Here is a 25,211-nt window from a genome sequence, read left to right as displayed (position 1 = left end):
AGCTAGCCTTGGTAAATACAAAAAAATAGAAATCATTCCAAGCATCTTTTCTGACCACAATGCAGTAAGATTAGATCTCAATTACAGGAGAAAAACTATTAAAAATTCCAACATATGGAGGCTGAACAACACGCTGCTGAATAACCAACAAATCACAGAAGAAATCAAAAAAGAAATCAAAATTTGCATAGAAACGAATGAAAATGAAAACACAACAACCCCAAACCTGTGGGACACGGTAAAAGCAGTCCTAAGGGGAAAGTTCATAGCAATACAGGCACACCTCAAGAAACAAGAAAAAAAAACAAATAAATAACCTAACTCTACACCTAAAGCAACTAGAAAAGGAAGAAATGAAGAACCCCAGGGTTAGTAGAAGGAAAGAAATCTTAAAAATTAGAGCAGAAATAAATGCAAAAAAACAAAAGAGACCATAGCAAAAATCAACAAAGCCAAAAGCTGGTTCTTTGAAAGGATAAATAAAATGGATAAACCATTAGCCAGACTCATCAAGAAACAAAGGGAGAAAAATCAAATCAATAAAATTAGAAACGAAAATGGAGAGATCACAACAGACAACACAGAAATACAAAAGATCATAAGAGACTATTATCAACAATTATATGCCAATAAAATGGACAACGAGGAAGAAATGGACAAATTCTTAGAAAAGTACAACTTTCCAAAACTCGACCAGGAAGAAATAGAAAACCTTAACAGACCCATCACAAGCACGGAAATTGAAACTGTAATCAAAAATCTTCCAGCAAACAAAAGCCCAGGTCCAGACGGCTTCACAGCTGAATTCTACCAAAAATTTAGAGAAGAGCTAACACCTATCCTGCTCAAACTCGTCCAGAAAATTGCAGAGGAAGGTAAACTTCCAAACTCATTCTATGAGGCCACCATCACCCTAATACCAAAACCTGACAAAGATCCCACAAAAAAAGAAAACTACAGGCCAATATCACTGATGAACATAGATGTAAAAATCCTAAACAAAATTCTAGCAATCAGAATCCAACAACACATTAAAAAGATCATACACCATGACCAAGTGGGCTTTATCCCAGGGATGCAAGGATTCTTCAATATCCGCAAATCAATCAATGTAATACACCACATTAACAAATTGAAAAACAAAAACCATATGATTATCTCAATAGATGCAGAGAAAGCCTTTGACAAAATTCAACACCCATTTATGATAAAAACTCTCCAGAAAGCAGGAAGAGAAGGAACATACCTCAACATAATAAAAGCTATATATGACAAACACACAGCAAACATTATCCTCAATGGTGAAAAATTGAAAGCATTTCCTCTAAAGTCAGGAACAAGACAAGGGTGCCCACTTTCACCATTACTATTCAACACAGTTTTGGAAGTTTTGGCCACAGCAATCAGAGCAGAAAAAGAAATAAAAGGAATCCAAATTGGAAAAGAAGAAGTAAAACTCTCACTATTTGCAGATGACATGATCCTCTACATAGAAAACCCTAAAGACTCCACCAGAAAATTACTAGAACTAATCAATGATTATAGTAAAGTTGCAGGATATAAAATCAACACACAGAAATCCCTTGCATTCCTATACACTAATAATGAGAAAACAGAAAGAGAAATTAAGGAAACAATTCCATTCACTATTGCAACGAAAAGAATAAAATACTTAGGAATATATCTACCTAAAGAAACTAAAGACCTATATATAGAAAACTATAAAACACTGGTGAAAGAAATCAAAGAGGACACTAATAGATGGAGAGATATACCATGTTCATGGATTGGAAGAATCAATATAGTGAAAATGAGTATACTACCCAAAGCAATTTATAGATTCAATGCAATCCCTATCAAGCTACCAACAGTATTCTTCACAGAGCTAGAACAAATAATTTCACAATTTGTATGGAAATACAAAAAACCTCGAATAGCCAAAGCGATCTTGAGAAAGAAAAATGGAACTGGAGGAATCAACCTACCTGACTTCAGGCTCTACTACAAAGCCACAGTTATCAAGACAGTATGGTACTGGCACAAAGACAGAAATATAGATCAATGGAACAAAATAGAAAGCCCAGAGATAAATCCAGGCACATATGGACACCTTATCTTTGACAAAGGAGGCAAGAATATACAATGGATTAAAGACAATCTCTTTAACAAGTGGTGCTGGGAAATCTGGTCAACCACTTGTAAAAGAATGAAACTAGAACACTTTCTAACACCATATACAAAAATAAACTCAAAATGGATTAAAGATCTCAACGTAAGACCAGAAACTATAAAACTCCTAGAGGAGAACATAGGCAGAACACTCTCTGACATACATCACAGCAGGATCCTCTATGACCCACCTCCCAGAATATTGGAAATAAAAGCAAAAATAAACAAATGGGATCTAATTAAACTTAAAAGCTTCTGCACATCAAAGGAAACTATTAGCAAGGTGAAAAGACAGCCTTCAGAATGGGAGAAAATAATAGCAAAGGAAGCAACCGACAAACAACTAATCTCAAAAATATACAAGCAACTCCTACAGCTCAACTCTAGAAAACTAAATGACCCAATCAAAAAATGGGCCAAAGATCTAAATAGACATTTCTCCAAAGAAGACATACAGATGGCTAACAAACACATGAGACGATGCTCAACATCACTTATTATCAGAGAAATGCAAATCAAAACCACTATGAGATACCATTTCACACCAGTCAGAATGGCTGCGATCCAAAAGTCTACAAATAATAAATGCTGGAGAGGGTGTGGAGAAAAGGGAACCCTCTTACACTGTTGGTGGGAATGCAAACTAGTACAGCCACTATGGAGAACAGTGTGGAGATTCCTTAAAAAACTGGAAATAGAACTGCCTTATGATCCAGCAATCCCACTGCTGGGCATACACACTGAGGAAACCAGAAGGGAAAGAGACACGTGTACCCCAATGTTCATCGCAGCACTGTTTATAATAGCCAGGACATGGAAACAACCTAGATGTCCATCAGCAGATGAATGGATAAGAAAGCAGTGGTACATATACACAATGGAGTATTACTCAGCCATTAAAAAGAATACATTTGAATCAGTTCTAATGAGGTGGATGAAACTGGAGCCTATTATACAGAGTGAAGTAAGCCAGAAGGACAAACACCAATACAGTATACTAACGCATATATATGGAATTTAGAAAGATGGTAACGATAACCCTGTGTACGAGACAGCAAAAGAGACACTGATGTATAGAACAGGTTTATGGACTCTGTGGGAGAGGGAGAGGGTGGGAAGATTTGGGAGAATGGCATTGAAACATGTGGAATGTCATGTATGAAACAAGATGCCAGTCCAGGTTCAGTGCACGATGCTGGATGCTTGGGGCTGGTGCACTGGGACGACCCAGAGGGATGGTATGGGGAGGGAGGAGGGAGGAGGGTTCAGGATGGGGAACACATGTATAATTTTTTTAAAACTAAAATTGAATAAAAAAAAATAAATAAAATAAAATAAAATGATTCTGAGGTAAAAACTAGATAAAATACATTGGCAAATAAGAAAAAAAAAAAGAAAATTGACATCTTAATATGTGCCTTCTGATGTATGACTCTATATCTTTCCATTTATTTAGACTTTAATTTTTCTCAGCAATATATATGATTTTCTATATATGAATCTCGCACATAATTTGCCATATCTATCTCCAAGTATTTCATGTTTCTTTACTATTACAGAAAATGTAATTTTCTTTTCAATTTCTGATTGTTTAACATTGTTAGAATACATAGAAATTTACTTTTCTATGTTAACCTATTATTTTTATCCTGTGACCTTGCTAAGCTCCCTTATTAATTCTAGCTGATCTTATAGATTATTTGGTATATTTTATGTAAATGATCTTGTAGCCTACAATAGAGACACTTTTATTTATTTATCTTGCCTTATTGCACCAGTTAGGACCTTAAGTACAATATTGAATAAAGATGATAAGAGCAGATATCCTTGCCTTTTTCCTGATCATGAGGAAAACATTTAGTTTTTCATCAGAAGCACTTTTTATTTCCCCATTTGTAATGTTTGTAATATTTGCTTGGTCTGTGTTTCCTGTTTCATAGAAGCAGATTCCTTGATTCTCCAAAACTGGTATCTGTTAGAACCTAGTAAATATGTGTTGAATAAATAAATCTGTGGGAATAAACTTGAACCTAGGTTTTTAGGACATTGCCTTGAATGGCTGGTCAGCATGAACATCACCAATGAGGGTGAAGTCATACTGTGTACCTCCTTCCCTGAGAAGGAACATCATCACCTATGCAGTGTTCTAGCTGAAAATGTGTAACCCGAAGCTAATAACAAGGAGACAAAAGACAAATCTGAAATGAGATATCTTCTATTAAAATGTCAGTATCATAAAAAAAAACAAAGGCTGTGAAAATGTTCCAGATTAAAAGAGGCTAAAGAAGTTAAAATCTTAAACTCATAGAAGTGTAGGAGAAAATCTTTGTGACCTTGAATTATACAAAGATTTCCTAGAGGGAACACATAAAGTACAGTCTGTAAAGTTAAAAACTGGTAAATTGAATTTCATTAAAATAAATAACTTTTGTATTTAATGCACTGTTAAAAATGAAAAAACAAGCCACACACTTAGCAAAAATATTTGCAAGACATATGCTGACCAAGAACTAGTATCCAGTATATATTGAATCTTTTCCAACTCAATAATAAGAAAACCAATTTTTTAAAAAAATGAGATATAAAGAGATGTAAAATCGTATATCAAAGAAGATACACAATTGACAAACACATCAAACATGGTTAGTCGTTTAGGAAATGCAAATTAAAACCACACTGAAGTACATACACCTAATAATTAGAATGGCTTAACAAATGACAGTATCAAGTGCTGACAGGGATGGACAACTGGATTCTCATACAGTGCTGGTAGGCAATGCAAAATGGTATAGCCACTTTGGAAAACAGTTTAGCAGTTTCTTATAAAGTTAAACATACACTTACCATAAGAGCCAGCAATCTCAATCCTAGGTATTTACCCAAGAGATGAATGCTTATGTTTATACAGAAGCACTGGCTGGGGCCTTTCACTACAATATTTATTGTAGCTTTATTCAAATTGCTAAAAACAGGAAACAACTCAGTGTTCTTGGCTGGTGAAAAAAGTTAAAGAGGTTAAAGAGAAAAGTTTAATATAATTCTTAACTCTAGACTTGATCCTGTACTGGAAAAAGGGAAAATGCTATAAAGGACATTATTGGATCAAATGACAAAATTGGATTACATGTGGTAGATTTGATAAAAGTATTGTATTGCTGTTAAATTTACTGAGATAACTATACTGTGACTGTATAAGAGACTATTCTCTGTCTTAGGAAAAGCTAAAGTATTTGGGGTAACGGGCCATAATATGTATAATTTACCCCTAAGTAGCTCAGGAAAAATATGTACAGCCACACACACAGAGCACACAAATGATAAAACAAATGGGGTAAAAGGTGAACAATAGGTGAGCCTGGGTAAAGGGTATATGTTTTTTCATACTGTTTTTATTTCTGTAAGTTGTCTATTAGGTTGAAGTTTTTTCAAAAGTAAAAAAGGTTATTAGCATTCACTAAGAATATCTCCCAGAAAAGTTTTTTTTTTTTTTTTTTTTGGTTGAGCCACACAGCTTGTGTGATCTTAGTTCCCCAAAAAGAGGTGGGAACTGTGCCCCCTGCAGTGGAAGTGTGGAGTCCTAACCGCTGGACTGCCAGGGAATTGCCCTCTTAAAACTTCTGATTAAAAGAGGAATTCCTTCACAAGACTAGTTATTAACTGTTTGGATGTTTGTGACACTTTTCAATTGGAAGACCTTAATTTATGAAGAAAATCATCTTACGCTGAATTGGATTATCATTTGGGATAAAAATTTCCTTTTCTTAACAGATTGGTTTTTTCCAACTTTCTACCACAAATGCTTTTACTTCTCATCCTTCAACTCTGCAACCATCTAAAGAAAGCTACAACTCAGCAGCCTTCCTACCTTTTCTGATTCAAGTTACAGTGGATTATACAGTGTTAGAAGCAAATAATGTAATCAGGAGATCACATAAAAAGAGTTTTATTAAGATACCTTGCTTTACTTCTTCATCTCAGATCTGGAAGCACAGATGGCATATTTGGACCAGTTAAAAACCCGTGGAGTTATTCAAAACAATATAGAGAAAAGAGGAAGCAAAACTCTCACAGTGAGAATGAGGATTCAAATTGGCTTATAACCGGAGGAAGCTCAGGAGGAAGTGCAGCGGCCGTGTCAGCGTTCACGTGCTTTGCGTAAGATATTTTTTTCTATCTGTACTTTAGAACCCAACCCAATACAGATAGTCATAAACCATACACAAAATCCAACAATTGACTCATTCATACCTTGGTGTTTTTATTTCTCCTTAATGAGCTATTTGTGCTCACTGCTGCATCAAAATTGTATCTTAGAAATACCCTCAACTATACAGTACACATATGTATATTTTATACATTAACTTTAAGACATTTAAACCCTTCCTGTGTAGTATCTGGTCTCCTTTAAAACATGATTTTACAGATCTTCTAGAATAAGAATAAATCATTTAGCTTAACCAGACTTAATTGAATTTCATTTTAAAAATTATTTATTTGGGTATCTGCTCACTGATTATACATATATTTACAGATTAACATACCTTGGCTTTAGTTGAGTGCTACTGAGCTAAATTATTAGCTGTGATTTATCCTTCAGCTAAACCCAGCTTTGCCAAAAAATAAGGAAGGAAGGAAGGAAAGAAAAGGCTAATATTTATCTATAAAATAGAATATTTTAAGAAGTGTTTTTATAAATCTGCAACTAAAAATATATATCAGTAAGTAAAGTTTTTTCAAATTTGTAGGGAGATGATTTGTTCAGCTGTCATACTTTGTATTCTGAATTCATCAATCATGCTTTATGTCTTAAGTCTCATTTGTAATGCATTTCTTAACCATCTAAAAAAGAGTAAATAAATATTGCTGTTACTATATTTATTTTATTGGTTTCAGTTTAACCAAATAGAATGTTTTCTTTAGTAGTACTATATGTATTTTATCTCTCCTTAATTATCCACTGAAACTAAGCTGTTTCACAGGCATTGCAATCAATAAATTATTTATATATTTTTAGAGCTATGGAGATTTAGATTCTACATGTTTTTTGTTTTTTAGTTTCCCTGAAATCTTGTTAACAAGTAAAACCATTTCATTTTATCTCTGTGGAATTTTACAGCACCACATTAATATTAATGAGAGTTCTGACAAGGGAGGATTGCAAGATTAGGTGCTTTTTTTCTATCCTCATCACCCCACTTAGTGTTCATCTTACTGAATGTGCTTTGAGAAGGTGGCACTTTGACACATAATTCCTATGGAAATGTAAGTTTTACTTTTACACAGCTGTCAGGGAATCCTAATAAGAAAATGTGTCCTTTTAGGAACTGTGAAAGCAGCAATCTGATTCTGTGGCTCAAGAGGACTTGGTAAGAAAGGCAATTAATTTGCATTTTCTGTAGAGCACAAGGACCATGTGACAGTCCCTGAGCCTTGTTCAGCCCAAAGCTTCAGTCTGAGTGTACTCAGGGGGGCTCAGACCCAAAGTGACTGAGAGGGAATGGGCCCCGACTGTCAGCTGTTCTGATTTGTTTCTTTTATAATAGTTTTTAAAACAGGACTAGGAGTACTATGCAGCCACTAAAAAGAATGAGTTAGAGCACTATGTCATGACATGGGAAGAAATCCAAAATACACTGTGAAGTGGAAGACAAGTTGCAGAACAATGTGTATTGTATGACCTAATTTCTGTTAAACGTAACAATTACATATGTGAATATGTTAGTTGCATGGAAGTATCTGGATAAATATACATAAAAAATGGTAATTCTGGGGACTGATTATAAGAAATTTCACTTTATAGATCATATAGAGTATTTTAATTTTTATAGTGGACATTGCAGTTTTCCAATCAGAAAAACCTTTTTTCCTGATAGTTAAAAAATTTTAATTGTGGAAAATATACACAGTGGAAATATACATGCAATTAAAATTTGTTATCTTAATCCTTTTAAAGTATATGATTCAGTTAAGTACATTCACATTATCACTCAGCCAGTCTCTAGAACTTGTTTCATTTGCAAAACTTAAACTGTGTACTCCTTAAAAACCTCCCATTTGCCCTGCTCCCCGTGTCCCCAGCCCTTGGCAAGCACTCTTTTACTTTATGTCTCTGTGAATTTGACCACTCTAGGTACCTCATATAGGTAAAATTGTGCAGTATGTGTGCTTTCGTGACTCGTTTCACTTAGCATAATATCAAGTGTGTCTTTTTTTTTTTTAATAAGAAAAGCACAGACTATATAGGTAACTGAGCAAAGAAATGAACAGACACTTCATAGTTGAATAATGCAAATACAAATAAGGGTGAAAAATTACTCAAAATGCACATTAACAAATCTTTTATCAAAATAATGAGATTTTAAGAACTGCTAGTATTCAGTGATAGTGAAAGTGAAGTTGCTCAGTCGTGTCCAGCTCTTTGTAACTCCATGGACTGTGGCCCACCAGGCTCCTCTGTCCATGGGATTTCCAGGCAAGAATACAGGAATGAGTTGCTATTTCCTTCTTCAGGGGATCTTCCCGACCCAGGGATCAAACTGGGGTCTCCCACAGTGTGGTAGATGCTTTACTGTCTGTGCCACCAGGGAATGAAAGATGAAACAATGTGATTCACTGCAACTGGTAATATAAATTGGCATAACCTTCCTGACAAGTAATTTAACAAAATATATTTAGAACTTATAATGACAGGTAGACCCTTTGACCCATAAACTGTTAGAAGCTAGAGATACATGAGCAAAGATTTATGTTTAAAGGTGTTTATTAGAAAGTGCTTTATTTATTTATTTATTTTTGGCTGCACTGCACAGCTTGTGGGATCTTAATTCCCTGACCAGGGATTGAACTCAGACCTTCGCCAGTGAAAGCACAGAGTTCTAACTGCTGGACTGCCAGGGAACTCCCTACAAAGTACTCTACTATGCAGTTATTCTACTTCACAACAATATAACAGTTTAAATAAATCAGAATACATTTCTAGTCATGATTCTAAATGGGGTAGCAGAATGGCTGTATCCGAATTCCTGGGAGGGGTGTGTTTAGTTTGTATAAGCATACTATAAAATTGCTATTAAAAGAAGATATAAGATTTGTATGTATACCAGTGTTTTCTTAGGTGTTCTGAGGCAACAGAAACAAAAACAAAAATAAATGGAACCTAATCAAACTTAAAAGCTTTTGCACAGCAAAGGAAACCGTAAAACGAAAAGACAGCCTACAGAATGGGAGACAGTATTTGCAAACAATGTGACTGACAGGGGCTTAATCTCCAAATGTACAAACAACTTATAAAACTCAATAGCAAAAAACAACCCAATCACTAAATGGACAGAAGACCTAAATGGATATTTCTCCAAAAAAGAGAGGACCAGTAGGCACATGAAAAGATACTCAACATCACTAATTACTGAGAAATGCAAATCAGAACTACAATGAGGTACCACACCACCTCACACTGGTCAAAATGGCCATCATTAAAAAGTCTACAGAAAACAAGTGCTGGAGAGGCTGTGGAGAATAGAGAACCCTCCTACACTGTTGATAGAAATGTAAGTTGGTGCAGCCACTGTGGAACATGATGGAGGTTCCTCAGAAATCTAAACACAGAATTACCGTATGACCCAGTGATCCCACCCTTAGGCATGCCTTAGTTGCTAAGTTGTGTCTGACTCTTAAAACCCCATGGACTGTAACCCGCCACGCTCCTCCATCTATGGGATTTTCCAAGCAAGAATACTGGAGCGGGTTGCCATTTGCTGCTCCAGGGGATCTTCTCAACCTAGGGATTGAACCTGGGTCTCCTGCATTGCAGATGATTCTTTACCAATTGAGCCACCAGGGAAGCCCTACTCCTAGACATATATCCAAACAAAACTATAATTCACAACAATACATGCACCCCTGTGTTCATTCATAGCAGCACTATTCACAGTACCCAAGATATAGAAACAATCTAAATGTCCATCGACAGATGAATGGATAAAGAGGTGTGGTACGTATATACAATGGAATACTGCTTAGCTATAAAACAGAATGAAGTAATGCCATTTGCAGCAACATGGATGCAACTAGAGATGATCATACTAAGTGAAGTAAGTCAGAGAAAGACAAGTACCATAATATTTATATGTGAAATCTAAAATGTGGCACAAATTGAATCTATCTATGAAACAGACTTATAGAGAATAGACCTGGGAGTTTGGGATTAGTAGATGCATATAGAATAAACAAGAAGGTTTATCTATAGCACAAGGAACTATATCCTGTAACCTGGGATACACCATAATGGAAAAGGATATTTTAAAAATTGTATATATGTATATAACTAAATCACTTTGGTGTGTAGCAGAAATTAACACATCGTAAATCAACTATACTTCAATTTAAAAATAAAGAACTGAAAGATTTGTATAAGATTGTATAATTCCTGTGATAGGAATTGGGATCAGTTAGGAATTGCCAATTGGTAGAATATTGTACATATTTAAAAATTTCAGTAATCTTTATAACATAGTAAAAGTCTCATAAGCAAAAAAGAGATGGAAACTTATGATTACAGAATGACCTGAACTGTGAAAGAAAAATTCATTTAAAAAAAGACTTAAAGTTCATATGCCAAAATGTTAGCAGTGTGTTTGCCTCAAAGTGGTAGAATACTTTGTTACATTTTTACACTTTTCTATATTTTAAGAATTCTCTGCTATGAGCATGTTTTATTTTTGTATAATCAGAAAACAACTTTAAAAGTATACATTTTAAAAAGATAGATTTCAGATATAATTAGAAAGATGTTATCCTGCTAAAGAGAATTCCATTTAAATTTCAGGGCTTTAGGATCAGATACGGGAGGATCAACCAGAAATCCAGCTGCCCACTGCGGGGTTGTTGGTTTAAAACCAAGCTATGGCCTAGTTTCTCGTCATGGTCTCATTCCCCTGGTGAATTCAATGGATGTGCCAGGAATCTTAACCAGATGTGTGGATGATGCAGCCACTGTGTTGGGTATTTATACGATTCCATATAGTTTCAAAGCATTATCAGTTCACTGAAAAACAATGTCTGTCACTCATAAATACTTTTACTTACAGGTGTACTAGCTGGGCATGATCCCAAAGATTCTACCACAATTCAAGATCCTGTTAAACCATTTACGCTTCCCAGTTTGACAGATGTGAGCAAACTATGTATAGGAATTCCAAAGGTAACGCTTTACAAAAGTTCTATCAAGTCCAATACAGACAACAGACTTGGGAAACAGACTGGTTGAGTTTGAATCGCTGCTCTGCCGCTTTTATTAGCTATGTGACCTGAGCATGTGAAAGGAGATACGTAAAATCACTCACCTTTTAAATGTTTAATTTTGAGCTTAGCAATAAGTTTTTGTCCTGGGAGACTGTCCTTTGCATTGTAAGATGTTTAGCAACATCATTGGTCTCTACCCCTAGAGGTAGCAGCCCCACCCCTACCCTACCCCCTCTACCCCACAAGTCAAACTATCTGCAGACATTACCACATGTTCCCTGGTTGAGAGGAAGAGGATAAAATTGCCCCCAGTTGAGAGCACTGCTGTAGAGAGATACTGTAAAATCTTTTAAATTTTCAATTAAGATAATAGACGTGCCTATATTTAAGGATTTAGAGCGAAACAGACCTAGTTGGGAATCCTGGATCCTCTGCTTGCCTACTGTGTAACATTAGGAAAGTTACTTAACTTCTTAGTCTCAATACTTTTCATTAATAACATGAAGGATGATAATACCTACATCATAGGACTGTTAAAAGTGTTCAGTGAGAGAACCTTTGGAAAGCATCTAGCAGAATGCCTGATACATAATGAACATTTAATAAATATAGATTCTCCAACCAGATCTCCAGTCTTTAATATTATTGTATCCAGTTCACAATATCTAGTATTGTGCTTGTCATGCCATAAATGCTCTTAAATTAGTTCAGTCTTTTTAGCTACCTACTAACAATTTAATCATTTTCTAATATATTGCCAGAAGTTCTGGGGTACACATTTTTTTAAAACCATCTATTTGGATGTTCTGATTTCTGTTTTGACTTTTTCCAATTAGGAGTATCTTACGCCAGAATTGTCAAGTGAAGTACAATCTCTTTGGTCCAAAGCTGCTAATCTCTTTGAGTCTGAGGGGGCCAAAGTAACTGAAGTCTCCCTGCCCCATACCAGCTACTCAATTGTGTGCTACCACGTATTGTGCACGTCGGAAGTGGCATCGAATATGGCCAGATTTGATGGGCTAGAATATGGTAAAGTGCCTGTGTTTTGGACTTTGAGGAAGTTTTCTCAAACATTTTCACTTGTTAGTGACAAAAAATATTATTGCCTGGGATAATGTTAATGATTTAGAGAAGTAAATTAGTGGATCCTTTTACTGTTGTCAATTTAGCATTATACTCACACTGTTCTTCATCGTAACTCATAGTGAGTGAATGAATGGATGAGGGAGTGAACAAATGAAATTTCCCTCTTCATAATTTTCTTTCTTGATTCCTGACGGGTCAGTTAGTCCCAAGGCATGTAAAGAAGAGAATCCATTAAGATCTATCTCCTGAAATTTTAGTATTGGCCACAAATGTGACTCTAGACCTGCTTTTCAGCCAAAACTTTACTTCCTTTTCAAGTAATGTTCATCTCTTTTGTTTTCAGGTCACAGATGTGATAGTGATGTGTCTACTGAAGCCATGTATGCTGCAACCAGGCGAGAAGGGTTCAATGATGTGGTGAGAGGGAGAATCCTCTCAGGAAACTTTTTCCTATTAAAAGAGTAAGATAATCGGTTTAGGAATTTCCCCCATTCTTGAAAACTCCGGAGAGAAGTAGTAGCATGTCTGTCAGGTCTTATAAATTTTGCTAAGGAAGCAAAATCCTTATGATTTGAATTAGAAATCATAAGTAAAGGCCTGTTTTTGGTACTTTTGGCTCCTGGTTATTCAAAAAAAAAAAAAATCACTGATGCTGTAGCAAGCTAATTAGGAGGCCTGAAGGGTTTTAGCCTCATTAAATGTCCCCTGTTATTGCTACATTGTCCTCCTGCTGTGAGAGCCTTAAGCAGGAAATTACATTGGTTTCCCTTTAAAAGGTCAGTGAAATCAACCTAACTTTCCCTTGCATCGTGTATCTGTTTGCTCCAAGAAAGAATTCTAAATTACTATGACTTTGGTATAAGTTTTTCATCATCTTGTGAATAGGATTCATCTTCCATACCACCAAGTCTGTCTAAGAGGACATGGTAAGTGTGACAGAGCAAGAATGTACTGAACAGCTTCGTGGAGTTTTGCATATATATAATGGGCATATATGGGTATATATCTATATGGATAGAAAGTATTTTATTCATCTGTGCATCTCCTTAGGGCCAGTAGTTAGCATTCCTTTTTCCAAAAATACTATGAACAGCTACTCTGAAAAACAGTATGGAGATTCCTCGAAAAATTAAAAATAGAACTACCATATGAACCAGAAATCCCACTTCTGGGTATATATCTGAAGGAAAGAAATCACTACCTCACAGCATTATTCGCAATAGCCAAGACATGGAAACAAACTAGTGTCCACTGGCAGACAAATGGAAAAAGAAAATGTGCTTTGTGTATACCCACCCACACACACAATGGAACATTCATTATTATTCAAGAGTATTAATTATTATTCAAAAGAAAATCCTTCATTTGTGACAGCATGCATGGACCTTGAGGGCATTATCTTAAGCGAAATAAGTCAGAGAAAGACAAATACTGTATGATCTCACTTATATGTGGAATCTAGGGGGAAAAAACCCACCAAAGCCACAGACCCAGTGGAATGGTAGTTGCTGGGGAAAGAGAGGAGATGTCGGTCAAAGGGTACAGACTCCCGCGGATAAGGTGAGTTCTGGGGGTGTGATGTACAACCTAATTACTATAAGTAACAACACTGTACTACATACTTGAAAGCTGCTGAGAGTAGATCTTAAACGTTCTTACCACATACACAAAAAACTCTTACGTGAGGTGATGAATGTGTTGACTAATCTTACTGTGGTAATCATTTTGCAATAAAAATAAATTATGTTGCAAACCTTAAAACTACAGAATTTTATACTCAATTATATCTCAAAGCTGGAAAACAAGAACTATTATTTGATTAATGGGGAAATCACAGGGCTTTGCTGTTTGCTTTCCTTCTCTTCTGAATACCCACTGTCTCATGTCTGAAAATGATGGTTCCATTTTGTCTAGTTTTCTGATTGTTTAAAGTTGTGCTTTTGAAGCATATTAAAAGTAGGAAGAAATTTAATATAAGTATTTGTTCTTTTATAAAATTCAGTATGGGGAATGCTGTTAATATGTTATTTAAGCCGTCAGCTGCTGGGTAAATTATACGTGATGCCTGCATTCATCACCCTATAGACCCTGTGGTCAAATGATAATAAAGACATCTGGTATTTCTATAGCATTCTTTCAAGATAAAAAAGATCTCTCATTTTTATCTCATTGTATTTGGTCCATGCAAGGTTGGAACTGTTATATCCATTTTTACATGTGAGGAAACTGAAGTTATCAATAAAATAGTTAATCCTTTTGCCAGTCTTCATTAACAGCTTCAGGAGGATCTAAAGAGTATTTTTTCCCCCTTTCTTTCCATCATTGACTTATAGTCACTCCTGTGTCTGGCTAATTCCTTAATCTTTTCAGTAAAGTAAATGTCTTTTCTTTTGGGGAGGAAGAGTGTGGGGAGTAACCATATCCTTTATTACTTGTTATTACCTAAATAAGTTTAGGGAACATCCATCATCTCATATAGATACAACATTAAAGCAATAAGAAGAAAACATTTTCTTACAATGAGAACTCTTAGGATTTACTCTTGACAGCATTCATGTATAACATATGGCAGTGCTAATTATATTTATCATGTTCTACATTACATCCCTGGTACTTACTCATAACCAGAAGTTTGTGCCTTTAGACCATCTTCATCCTATTCCCCCTTCCCCTACCTCCTACTTCTGATCAAACTACAAATCTGATCACCCTTATGTATGAATTTGTTTTTGAAGTATAATTGACCTACAACACTAGGTCAGTTCCTGGTGCACACCATCGTGATTTGACATTTCTGTGCATTTCAAAATGATCAGCATGATAAGTCTAGATGTCATCTGTCACCATATAAAGAAATTACATAATTACTGACTATATTCCCCACACTGTATCTTTCATACCTGAAAGTTTGTAACTCAGCCTCCTTTACCTATTTCTCTCCTTCCCTCTCACTACCCTCCCCCTCTGGCAACCACCTGTTTATCTATGACTTGGTTTCTGTTTAGTTATGTTTGTTCATTTGTTTTGTTTTTGGATTCCATAGATAAGTGAAATCATACAGTATTTTCTCTCACTTAACTTCACTTGGCATAATAGCCTCTAGATCTATCCATGTTGTCCCACAGAACAAAATCTCATTCTTCTTTATGGCAAATATTCTATTGTGTATATATACTCCATCTTTATCCATTCACCTGTCAGTGGACATTTAAGTGCTTTCCATATCTGGACTATTGTAAACAATGCTGCAGTGAACATCAGATCAGATCAGTCGCTCAGTCGCGTCCGACTCTTTGCGACCCCATGAATCGCAGCACGCCAGGCCTCCCTGTCCATCACCAACTCTCGGAGTTCACTGAGATGTCCATCGAGTCAGTGATGCCATCCAGCCATCTCATCCTCTGGCGTCCCCTTCTCTTGCCCCCAATCCCTCCCAGCATCAGAGTCTTTTCCAATGAGTCAACTCTTCTCATGAGATGGCCAAAGTACTGGAGTTTCAGCTTTAGCATCATTCCTTCCAAAGAACACCCAGGGCTGATCTTCAGAATGGACTGGTTGGATCTCCTTGCAGTCCAAGGGACTCTCAAGAGTCTTCTCCAACACCACAGTTCAAAAGCATCAACTCTTCGGCGCTCAGCCTTCTTCACAGTCCAACTCTCACATCCATACATGACCACAGGAAAAACCATAGCCTTGACTAGACGAACCTTTGTTGGCAAAGTAATGTCTCTGCTTTTGAATATGCTATCTAGGTTGGTCATAACTTTCCTTCCAAGGCGTAAGTGTCTTTTAATTTCATGGCTGCAATCACCATCTTCAGTGATTTTGGAGCCCAGAAAAATAAAGTCAGACACTGTTTCCACTGTTTCCCATGAAGTGATGGGACCGGATGCCATGATCTTCGTTTTCTGAATGTTGAGCTTTAAGCCAACTTTTTCACTCTCCACTTGCACTTTCATCAAGAGGCTTTTTAGTTCCTCTTCACTTTCTGCCATAAGGGTGGTGTCATCTGCATATCTGAGGTTATTGATATTTCTCCCAGCAATCTTGATTCCAGCTTGTGTTTCTTCCAGTCCAGTGTTTCTCATGATGTACTCTGCAGTGAACATAGGGGTGCGTATATCTTTTCAAATGTGTTTGTTTTTTTTTGAATAAATACCCAGGAGTGGAACTGCTGCATTGTGTGGTCGTTCTGTTTTTAATTCTTTGAAGAATCTCCATACTGTTTTCTATAGAGGCTGCACCACTTTATATTCCCACCAGCCGTGCATGAAGGTTCCCCTTTCTCTACATCCTTGACAATACTTGTTATTTGTCTTTGATAATAGCCATTCTGAAATGTGTGAGGTGATATTTCATGGTGGTTTTGAATTGCATTTCTCTGCTGATTAGTGATAGTGAGCATCTTTTCATGTGCTTGCTGGCCATCCATATATCTTCTTTGGAAAAATGTCTGTTCTGGTCTTCTGCCTGTTTTTTGATTGGTTGTTTGTTTTTCTGATGTTGAGTTGTGTGAGTTCTTTGTATATTTTTGTATATTAACACCTTATCAGGTATATCATTTGCAAGTGTCTTCTCCTATTCAATAGGCAGCCTAAAGCATCTTTCCAGGAGTTTCACATTTCCATTCCTGGCCTGCTTCTGTCTGTAAAATACAAAATTGCAAACACTGCATTCTTTCCTCAGTTACTGTTTCTAGAGCCTGTTTTCTAGTGTTAGAATTCTCCAAAACTTCAGAACTCTTATAATAATTATAACTATAGATGAAATAGGACATTATGATAGAAAGAGGATTGGAATGCACCTCCAGAGATCTAAGTTCTGGTCCTTCCTCTGCCACCGCTAATCTCTGCAGCCTTTGGAAAGTCATTTAGTTGCTATGCCCTTGATTTTCCTCACCTGAAAATGAATGTTCTGGTTTAATAATGTCCCTGGAAATGTTAATAATTTGTGATTATATGTGCAGAATTGTATCTACTTTTAGAATAACAGCATGGCTGAACAAAATTGATTTTTATGTGTTGGGAATCTTAGTGGTACCCGCTCCTACAGGCCAAGAGTCCAGTGATTCTTTAACAAGTCTTATGCATGAGAATTCATTGAAAGAAATAATAAAAAGCCCTTAAAATGTCAACTTTTTTTTTTCCACAGAAATTATGAGAATTATTTTGTCAAAGCACAGAAAGTGAGACGGCTCATTGCTAATGATTTTGTTAATGTTTTTAACTCTGGAGTGGACGTGCTGCTAACTCCCACGACCTTGAGTGAGGCAGTGCCGTACACAGAGTTCATCAAGGAAGACAACAGGACGCGCAGCGCCCAAGACGACATCTTTACACAGGCCGTGAATATGGCAGGTGAGGGTCCCTTAAGAACAGTCTGGTTTTCTCCAGATTTTCAGGTAGACAATCCTGGTCCTCCACTTAGGTTCTAGCTAGATTATTCCCTAAATACAATAGCTGTCCTTCTGGGATACTTTGGAGTGTGTGGGTGTATTCATGTGGGTGTGTGTGCATGTGTGCATTTATAGGCATACACATGCTTGCATTCACCACACACACACAGTAATTTTCAGACCTACAGAAAGACTTTAAAAAGTCATAAAATGAATACCCTTTATGTCCTTTGCCTGGGTTCATCCTTGTTCACATTTTGCCTCATTTGCTTTTTCCTTCCTCTCTCCCTTTACCCCCAGACAGACACACATACAAAGCTTTTACTTAATTAATTTGAAAGTGTAAACATCATTTTACTTTACCCCTAAATACTTTTAGCATGAATCATCTGGAATAAAGACATCCATCATCATACCTAAGAAGGCTAACACAAATACAATAATATTCCAAATACAGTTCATATTTAAGTTTTCTCAATTGTACCAAAAATGCCTTTTATAGGGTGTTTTTCCTGCATATATTTGTTTATGATATCTCTTACTAAAGTCTAGAACAATCGCCCAGGTCTCTATGTTCTTTTATTAAGAACCACATCAGATTGTTATGATTTTTGTTTCAATCATCAAACATAATGTAGAAAACTCAAGAGCAGAGGGAAAAGTCCGTTGTATTTATCTATATACTTTTGTTTACTGTGTTCATTTCTCCCTGATCGATCAAGATTCTTTGTTTTATCATATCCTTTCTGTTTGGAGAAGAGTTTGCCATTCTTTTAGGGTACATCTGCTAGCAACCAATTCTCTTAGCTTTCTTCTGAGAATGTCTCGATTTTCCTCTCATTTTTATAGTTTATTTTTCCTGGATATATGATTTTGGTTTAACAGTTCTTTTCTTTAGCATTTACAAAATGTTCTGCTGATTTCTTCTAGCCTTCATAGTTACTGATAAGAAATCTTCTACCTTTAAAATTTTTTAAGTGACATTGTCTTTTTTGAAGAATCCTGTCCACTTGACCTGTAGGATATCCTGTCCATAATCTGAATTTGTCAGATTGCTTCCTTATGATTGGGTTGACTTAAACATTTTTGGCATAAATACTGTATGCACTTCATGTCAAGAAACAGTTGATATCAGTTCGTACCACTGTGGAAACTAAGGAAGTAACTAGCAGATGTTTTCCTTGTGAAGGCACATCTTCCTTTTGTCAGTTGTAAGCAATTGGTGATATGATATGTTGGGACTGTGTTTCCCAATAAACTTGAACCCACTTTTAGCATCTATTGATGACCCTTGCCTGAATTAAGTATTACTTAGAGAATTACAGAGTGCTGACTTTTCTATCATTCCTTCTCCGTGTCTTAGCTAGCAGTCTTCTCTATAGAACAGCTTTCCTTTTTTAAAAAAATTCAATGTATTATAAGTAATTCTCATTATTTTTGATGCTCAAATTTAACTAACAGGAACCTCTCCAAGTTGTATGTAACCCTTGTAACCCTTAAACTAGCCCCCATTAATTTTTAAAAACTTTCTTGTTTTATGGCATAATACCCCAAAACTGAAATTAAAACTACCCTGAGCTACTATTTCTCACCTAATAAATTGACAAAAAAGTAAGCAACTCAGCAACACATTGTATAGGTGAGGCTGTAGGAAAACTCTCATTTTGCTGATAGAAGTTCAAAAGGTACAACTTTTTTGGATGGGAATTTGGCAATTTCTAATTAATATATACATTTATCTTTTGATGAAGCAATTCCTCTTCATCTGAGAAACATTCAAGAATACTGAAAAAATACACAAGGTAATTCACTGGGACATGGTGTGAAATTGCTAAATACTAAAAACAATCAAAACCCCCCCAACCATAGAATGGTTGAATAAATTATGGTAAAACCACACGGTGGAATACTATACAACTATAAAAAAGGAATGAACCTCGTCTCTGAACAGATACGCAGTGATTTCCTAGATATATTAAATGAACAAAGGAAGATACAAAAATATACATGTCATAATTTTTGTGATTTTTTTTTTTTTAACTCTTATCCTGTCTTGTACCTATTAGCACTGGAAAGTGGAAGAGGTCTCTGTGTCTTAGGGTGGAGAATTGGTCAACATTTAATGGGTCTCTTTCCTTTCCTCAGGACTGCCAGCAGTGAGTGTCCCTGTGGCCCTCTCAAGCCAAGGGTTGCCAATAGGACTGCAGTTTATTGGACGTGCATTTTGTGACCAGCAGCTTCTTATAGTTGCCAAATGGTTTGAAAAACAAGTCCAGTTTCCTGTTATTCAACTTCAAGAACTAATGGATGATTGTTCATCAGTCTTTGAAAATGAAAAGTTGGCTTCTGTTTCTCTAAAATAGTGATAACTATATTGTGCACATTATAATGACTTTTAAAGGTTTGTATATTTTAGAGAAGTCAGGTGTTCTTGAAATTTGGTTCATTGTCAACATTGTCATTCCTTGGAGTCATTTTTTTAAATTCTTGTGATGTAGTTAATTATAAATAATCTGTCAGCATTTATTCAGCATCCACTCAGTATAAACCAAAGTACAAGAGACCTGGGTTCAATCCCTAGGTCGAAAAGATCCCCTGGAGGAGGCCATGGCCACCCACTCCAGTATTCTTGCCTGGAGAACTCCATGGACAGAGGAGCCTGCGGGCTACAGCCCACAGGGTTGCAAAGAGGCAGACACACTCACTCAAGTAGAAACCAAGTACGGGATTTCTGTTATAATACGAGATACATGTTGCTAAAAAATGGTGCCTTCTAAATGTTCATTAAAAAGAGCATCACTTACAGTGCAAGTAAGCTTAAGGGTAAACCTGTCAAGACGTGTATGTCTTTGCAACCAAAGCACGAACATGAACAGTAAGTCGTACTTCCAGAGAGAGCCTAGACAGCCCAGCTGACAGGCATTTCAACACGTGGTAGAGGCCGCTGCAAAAGAGATTAAAAATGCACAAAAACAATAAAATGGGAACATCCACCTCTAGGTCTGAGCAGAGCAGGTGGAAGAGAAGCTCTAACACAGGAGGAAGTGCAGCTTGCTGGCCCAGACAGGGGTGTGCCTCTCCCTGGGGAGAGCCCAGGTGGGCACACTCCTCTAAGAGTAGACCTGCAATGAGAACTTTTCTTCTTTCCTGGTGAAAGTTAAAATGTTACTTCTACTATTCCAGAGCCCCATGCCAAGGAGCTCAGAATAACTCCTAGTTACACTGAGTTCATTCTCCTAGTTACCAGTCACAAACTAGCTCAGTGGTGTCAGACGTTTGCTGTGACCTAACAGACTGAACTGAACTCGGAAATTGGTAGCTACTGGAGCATGGCTTTAGTGAGAAAGTTTGAATACACAAGTAAGATCCAGTATGAAAAACTTGTAGATAACTTGGTGGGGCTGCATGGGCCCATGCAGAGAAGAGGCCCATGGGCCTCCTTCCTTACCCCAGATTCTCTACTCATGGTTTTCTTACCCACCCTTCTTACTTTCCTTACAAGTGCTCTCCCTTTAGGCACCTTTAGCGCAAAGAAATAAGAATGGGAATATGTATTCAGAATTTGGAGGGAAAAAAAAAAAAATCTAATGAAAAGCATTCCTTTACCCACTATAACGGGCTTCCTTGGTAGCTCAGATGGTAAAGAATCTGCCTGCAATGCAGGAGACCTAGGTTTGATCCCCTATAAGGTTTCATCGTTGGATTTGTCTCTGCCAGAACACAATTGTCATCTCATGTTTATCATGAGTTCTAATTTGACATTTATTGTTGATAAGTTTAAGTAGGGAGCTGAGTGATTAATAGATTCACTTTGGTAAGGAAAAAATCTTTCCTAAATATAAAAGACATGAAGTAAAAACATAAGAGGCACAGCCTTCTCAGAACTACTGGAAAACAGTGTGATGGGAGTTTAAACTGCCTGGTACTTTTCATTAATAGTTTTCTCTCTCCCTGGGATCCTTCCAGTCACAAATGCTCAATCTGATAAACTACTTAAAAGTTTTCTGTGCCAAGTGCACTAGTATTCTGAAAGATTTTGACTGAATCCCTGAAAGGAAGAAATTCAAGACAAGAATTGCTTTATTTTATAACAAGAGAAAACCCTTAGTTGGGGGAGAGAGTATGATGCAAATGGCAAGCAAATAAATCTTTACCCCCAGTCTTTTTATGTGTGTATAATTTGGAATAAAAGATTTTCAAAGAATATGTAGTTTCTCTTATTCCTATGTCTATACTTGAGTTGCACTAATGACTTGAAATAAGGAAGTAAAACATTTACATCGTTTTCACATAATAACACCCAACTAGCGTGAAATGATACCTAATCTGTTCTTTCTTTTCCATCTTTACCCTAAATCTGGTAGATCTCATTTTGCCAAATCACTGTCTGAGAATTTAAAATGGAAATGGTTTCTGTGTCTCAGCTAATTAAACCCTGAAACTATGAGCAACAGGGCTGTCAGAGCAGAGCACGTCAGAAAGGGGAAGATGACTTCAAGTGTGAGATGAGTGCCTTGATAAGACAGAGCAAAAGACAGACTCAACAGCAGAAGAGTTGCTAGAGTGAGAAAATGTGATGCATTCGCGGAACTTGGTACCTGACACCACACAGAGCTGAGTCCAAGCCAAATCCTGTTGGCCCCCACCTATTGTTATCAAGAAAATCACTTGAAACTAGAGAGGCAGAATTTGATTGGCTGTATGACACCAGGCTGTCAGGAACACAGGACTGTGGACCACCTAGAGAAGATAGCAGGTACAAAAGAGGAGCTTGTGACAGGGAACGGGGATTCCTATGAGGAAAACCCTGGCACCTTCCACCGACTGCGACCCCAGAGACTGCAGCCTGCCAGGCACCTTCTATAGTGGACAAGAAACATCTTTAGAATTTTAGAACAGAATCTGAAGAACAGTGAAGAGATCTGGTTACAGGGCACCAGTAAGTAGACCTCGAGAATTCTGTAAACTGTCATACCCTGTTCCAGGCAAGGTAAGGGACCAAAGTAATGAAATATTCACAATATTAATGGTTTCTGTTACGAACTTTCATTTATTAACTACTTTTACTCACCCTCCCTTTACTCAAATATCTGATTATACCACAGCTAAATGTGTTGCCTGTGCAAGCCTCAGGTAAAATTTACTAATTGGACTCAGAAGCTCCAGAGGACAGCTTAAAGTAGAAGGCTTTCCTCAGTTATTTCATAACAAGCCGTGTGTACACTAGAACAAAAACTTGAAAATTTAATAAAAGCAAATAACACCAGAAAGCCCCAGTAAACATTAAGTAAAAGTAATTACAGGATTTCAGAGGGACTTTTTATTCCTTTTTCTTTATACCACAGTGGAATATAAATCCAAAAGGATTCTAGGCACTTTATTAAAAATATATTATTAAAATGCTATAAAAGTAAATAGTTGAAATCACTGAATTGATTAAAAAAAAAGGGGGGGGGGAGTTAAAACCAGGAATAAAAATTACAATGTTTGTCAAGGTATTTATACAGATGCTTAAGTCTATACAGTGTGATACAGTGGGAAATTTTCCTGTCACTTTTCTAGTGGGAAAGTTCACCAGATTAAAAATAGATAAACCTGGGTTTGACTCCTATTACCGCCATTTGTGAGTTATGTAACCTGTCTGAGCTTCAGTGTCTTGACCTGTGAAATGGAGATAATATTTATTCCAAGGGATGGTTGGGAGGATTAAATTTAAATGATGCCCTTAAAGCACCTAGCGTAGCATGACAAAATAAGTACTCAAAAGTTTGGAACTGTAAATAAATGCAACAATCATGAAATTACCATTTTCCCATATATGCTACAAATACACATTAAACTAATACGGCCAAACTGCAATTTACTAAAAACTTATGCTAGAGACTAGCTATAATGGCTCTGGTGATCTGGCTTCCACTGAGGATAAAGTTTAAAATATCTGGAAGAAATGATGAACTATGTGTTTCTAAAGCAATTTCCATGAGCCTTTGAGAAAGAATTGACTAATTCTTCAAAGACCTGAAGGTTTTTTAAAAGGCCCTCGTGCCTTGCCAACCAAGTGAGGGGGGAAACACTTTCGACAGAGCCAAGCCCTTGCTCATAAAACTCAGTTCCAGTCCCACATATACATACATAGATGGTTGAAACCCTGAAATATTATATCTTATCTACAATTATTTTAACATAGGAAAAGTTTAGGGTTACTATTCCCTACAGATAGCTAGTCTAGCCATGGGGGGGGTGGGGGGCGGATGGTGAGGACAGTTAATGAAGCACCCCCTGGGGCATCTGTTAGTAAGTAACTTGATTTCTTGGTGAAATTAGTCGCAAAATAGACCTGTGGAATAGTATAGAACTGGTGTCAGGTATCTGCCAAGATGAAAATGGACAACTTCAGCAGAGTTCATATAGCAGGACTAGTTGTCTTCAGAGGCCAATCATAGTGTAGAATTCTTTCTGTTTTCTGTAACAAGAGTGTTTGCGAGGCTGAAATTCAAAGCTTTAAGGCTTATAATAACCAGGTAAAATCCAATACAGTACACTGTTAGAACCATTCTATCACAAGCATGTCAAAAGACATGGATCATCTAATTCCATGTGAATTATTTTTTTCTTTATTGTACTCTAGTTCTCCATGGAAATAGCTACTAGGGTGCAGGTGTAACTGGTGCAGAATTAAGGTAGTGTTCGTGGGAAAGAAAAGAGATAAAGTGAAAACCAGAAGAATTTGGAACTTAATTGGATTTAAGGGTATGGGAGAAAGGAGGGAAAGAAATATGACGTTTATACTGAGAAGTGCTCTCAACTAGAAAAATAATGTTAACCTTAATAAAAACAAGAAAAGCAGGAATGATTTGTAGGGGCTGAAGATGTATTCCACAATCAAGGAGAAACACCAACAGGTAGTGGGCAAAAAGGCAGGTGAGAAAAATGGAGCTTGGGGAATCAGAAGGACAGAGAATGAAATCTACCCCTTCTTCCCTGATGTTTTATTATGAAAATTTTCAAATATAAAGCACTGAACACTCAAATACCCACCACCTATATTCTACTACTGACATTTTACTGTATTTTATCACATATCTATCCATCTAATATCTCTATTCATCCTTTAATCTGCCTTATTTTTAAAATATATATCTCAAAGTACACTTTACCCTAAATACCTAAGCATATCTGTCACTTGAGTTCAATATTTGTTTATGGGTTTTTTAAAGTAAAACTTAAGTACAATGAAATTCACAAATCTTAAGTGTATATTCCCTGAGTTTTGACAAATGCATTCACCTGTGTAACCCAAACCCCTATCAACACATAGACC

General features: G+C 36.6%; 1 protein-coding gene across 3 annotated transcripts in view; it reads left to right on the top strand.

Annotated features, from left to right (window-relative positions):
- QRSL1 (glutaminyl-tRNA amidotransferase subunit QRSL1) overlaps positions 1–22,094 on the top strand; it is a 39,421-nt gene extending 17,327 nt beyond the window's left edge. Inside the window, exons 5-12 of one of the 3 annotated variants that reach the window (XM_015472827.3) lie at positions 6,148–6,324; positions 7,491–7,535; positions 10,994–11,169; positions 11,256–11,368; positions 12,246–12,438; positions 12,839–12,956; positions 17,647–17,852; positions 20,036–22,094. In XM_015472827.3, the coding sequence (XP_015328313.1) occupies positions 6,148–6,324; positions 7,491–7,535; positions 10,994–11,169; positions 11,256–11,368; positions 12,246–12,438; positions 12,839–12,956; positions 17,647–17,852; positions 20,036–20,253 (1,246 nt within the window). In that variant the 3' untranslated portion in view covers positions 20,254–22,094. 3 annotated transcript variants of the gene reach the window in all.
- Positions 22,095–25,211: the final 3,117 nt, after the last annotated feature.

This window comes from Bos taurus, chromosome 9 (genome assembly GCF_002263795.3).
Source record: "Bos taurus isolate L1 Dominette 01449 registration number 42190680 breed Hereford chromosome 9, ARS-UCD2.0, whole genome shotgun sequence".
In the NCBI taxonomy this organism is placed as follows: Eukaryota; Metazoa; Chordata; class Mammalia; order Artiodactyla; family Bovidae; genus Bos; species Bos taurus.
The sequence above is the reverse complement of the archived record's forward strand: the minus strand, read 5'-3'. Positions and strand labels throughout refer to the sequence as shown.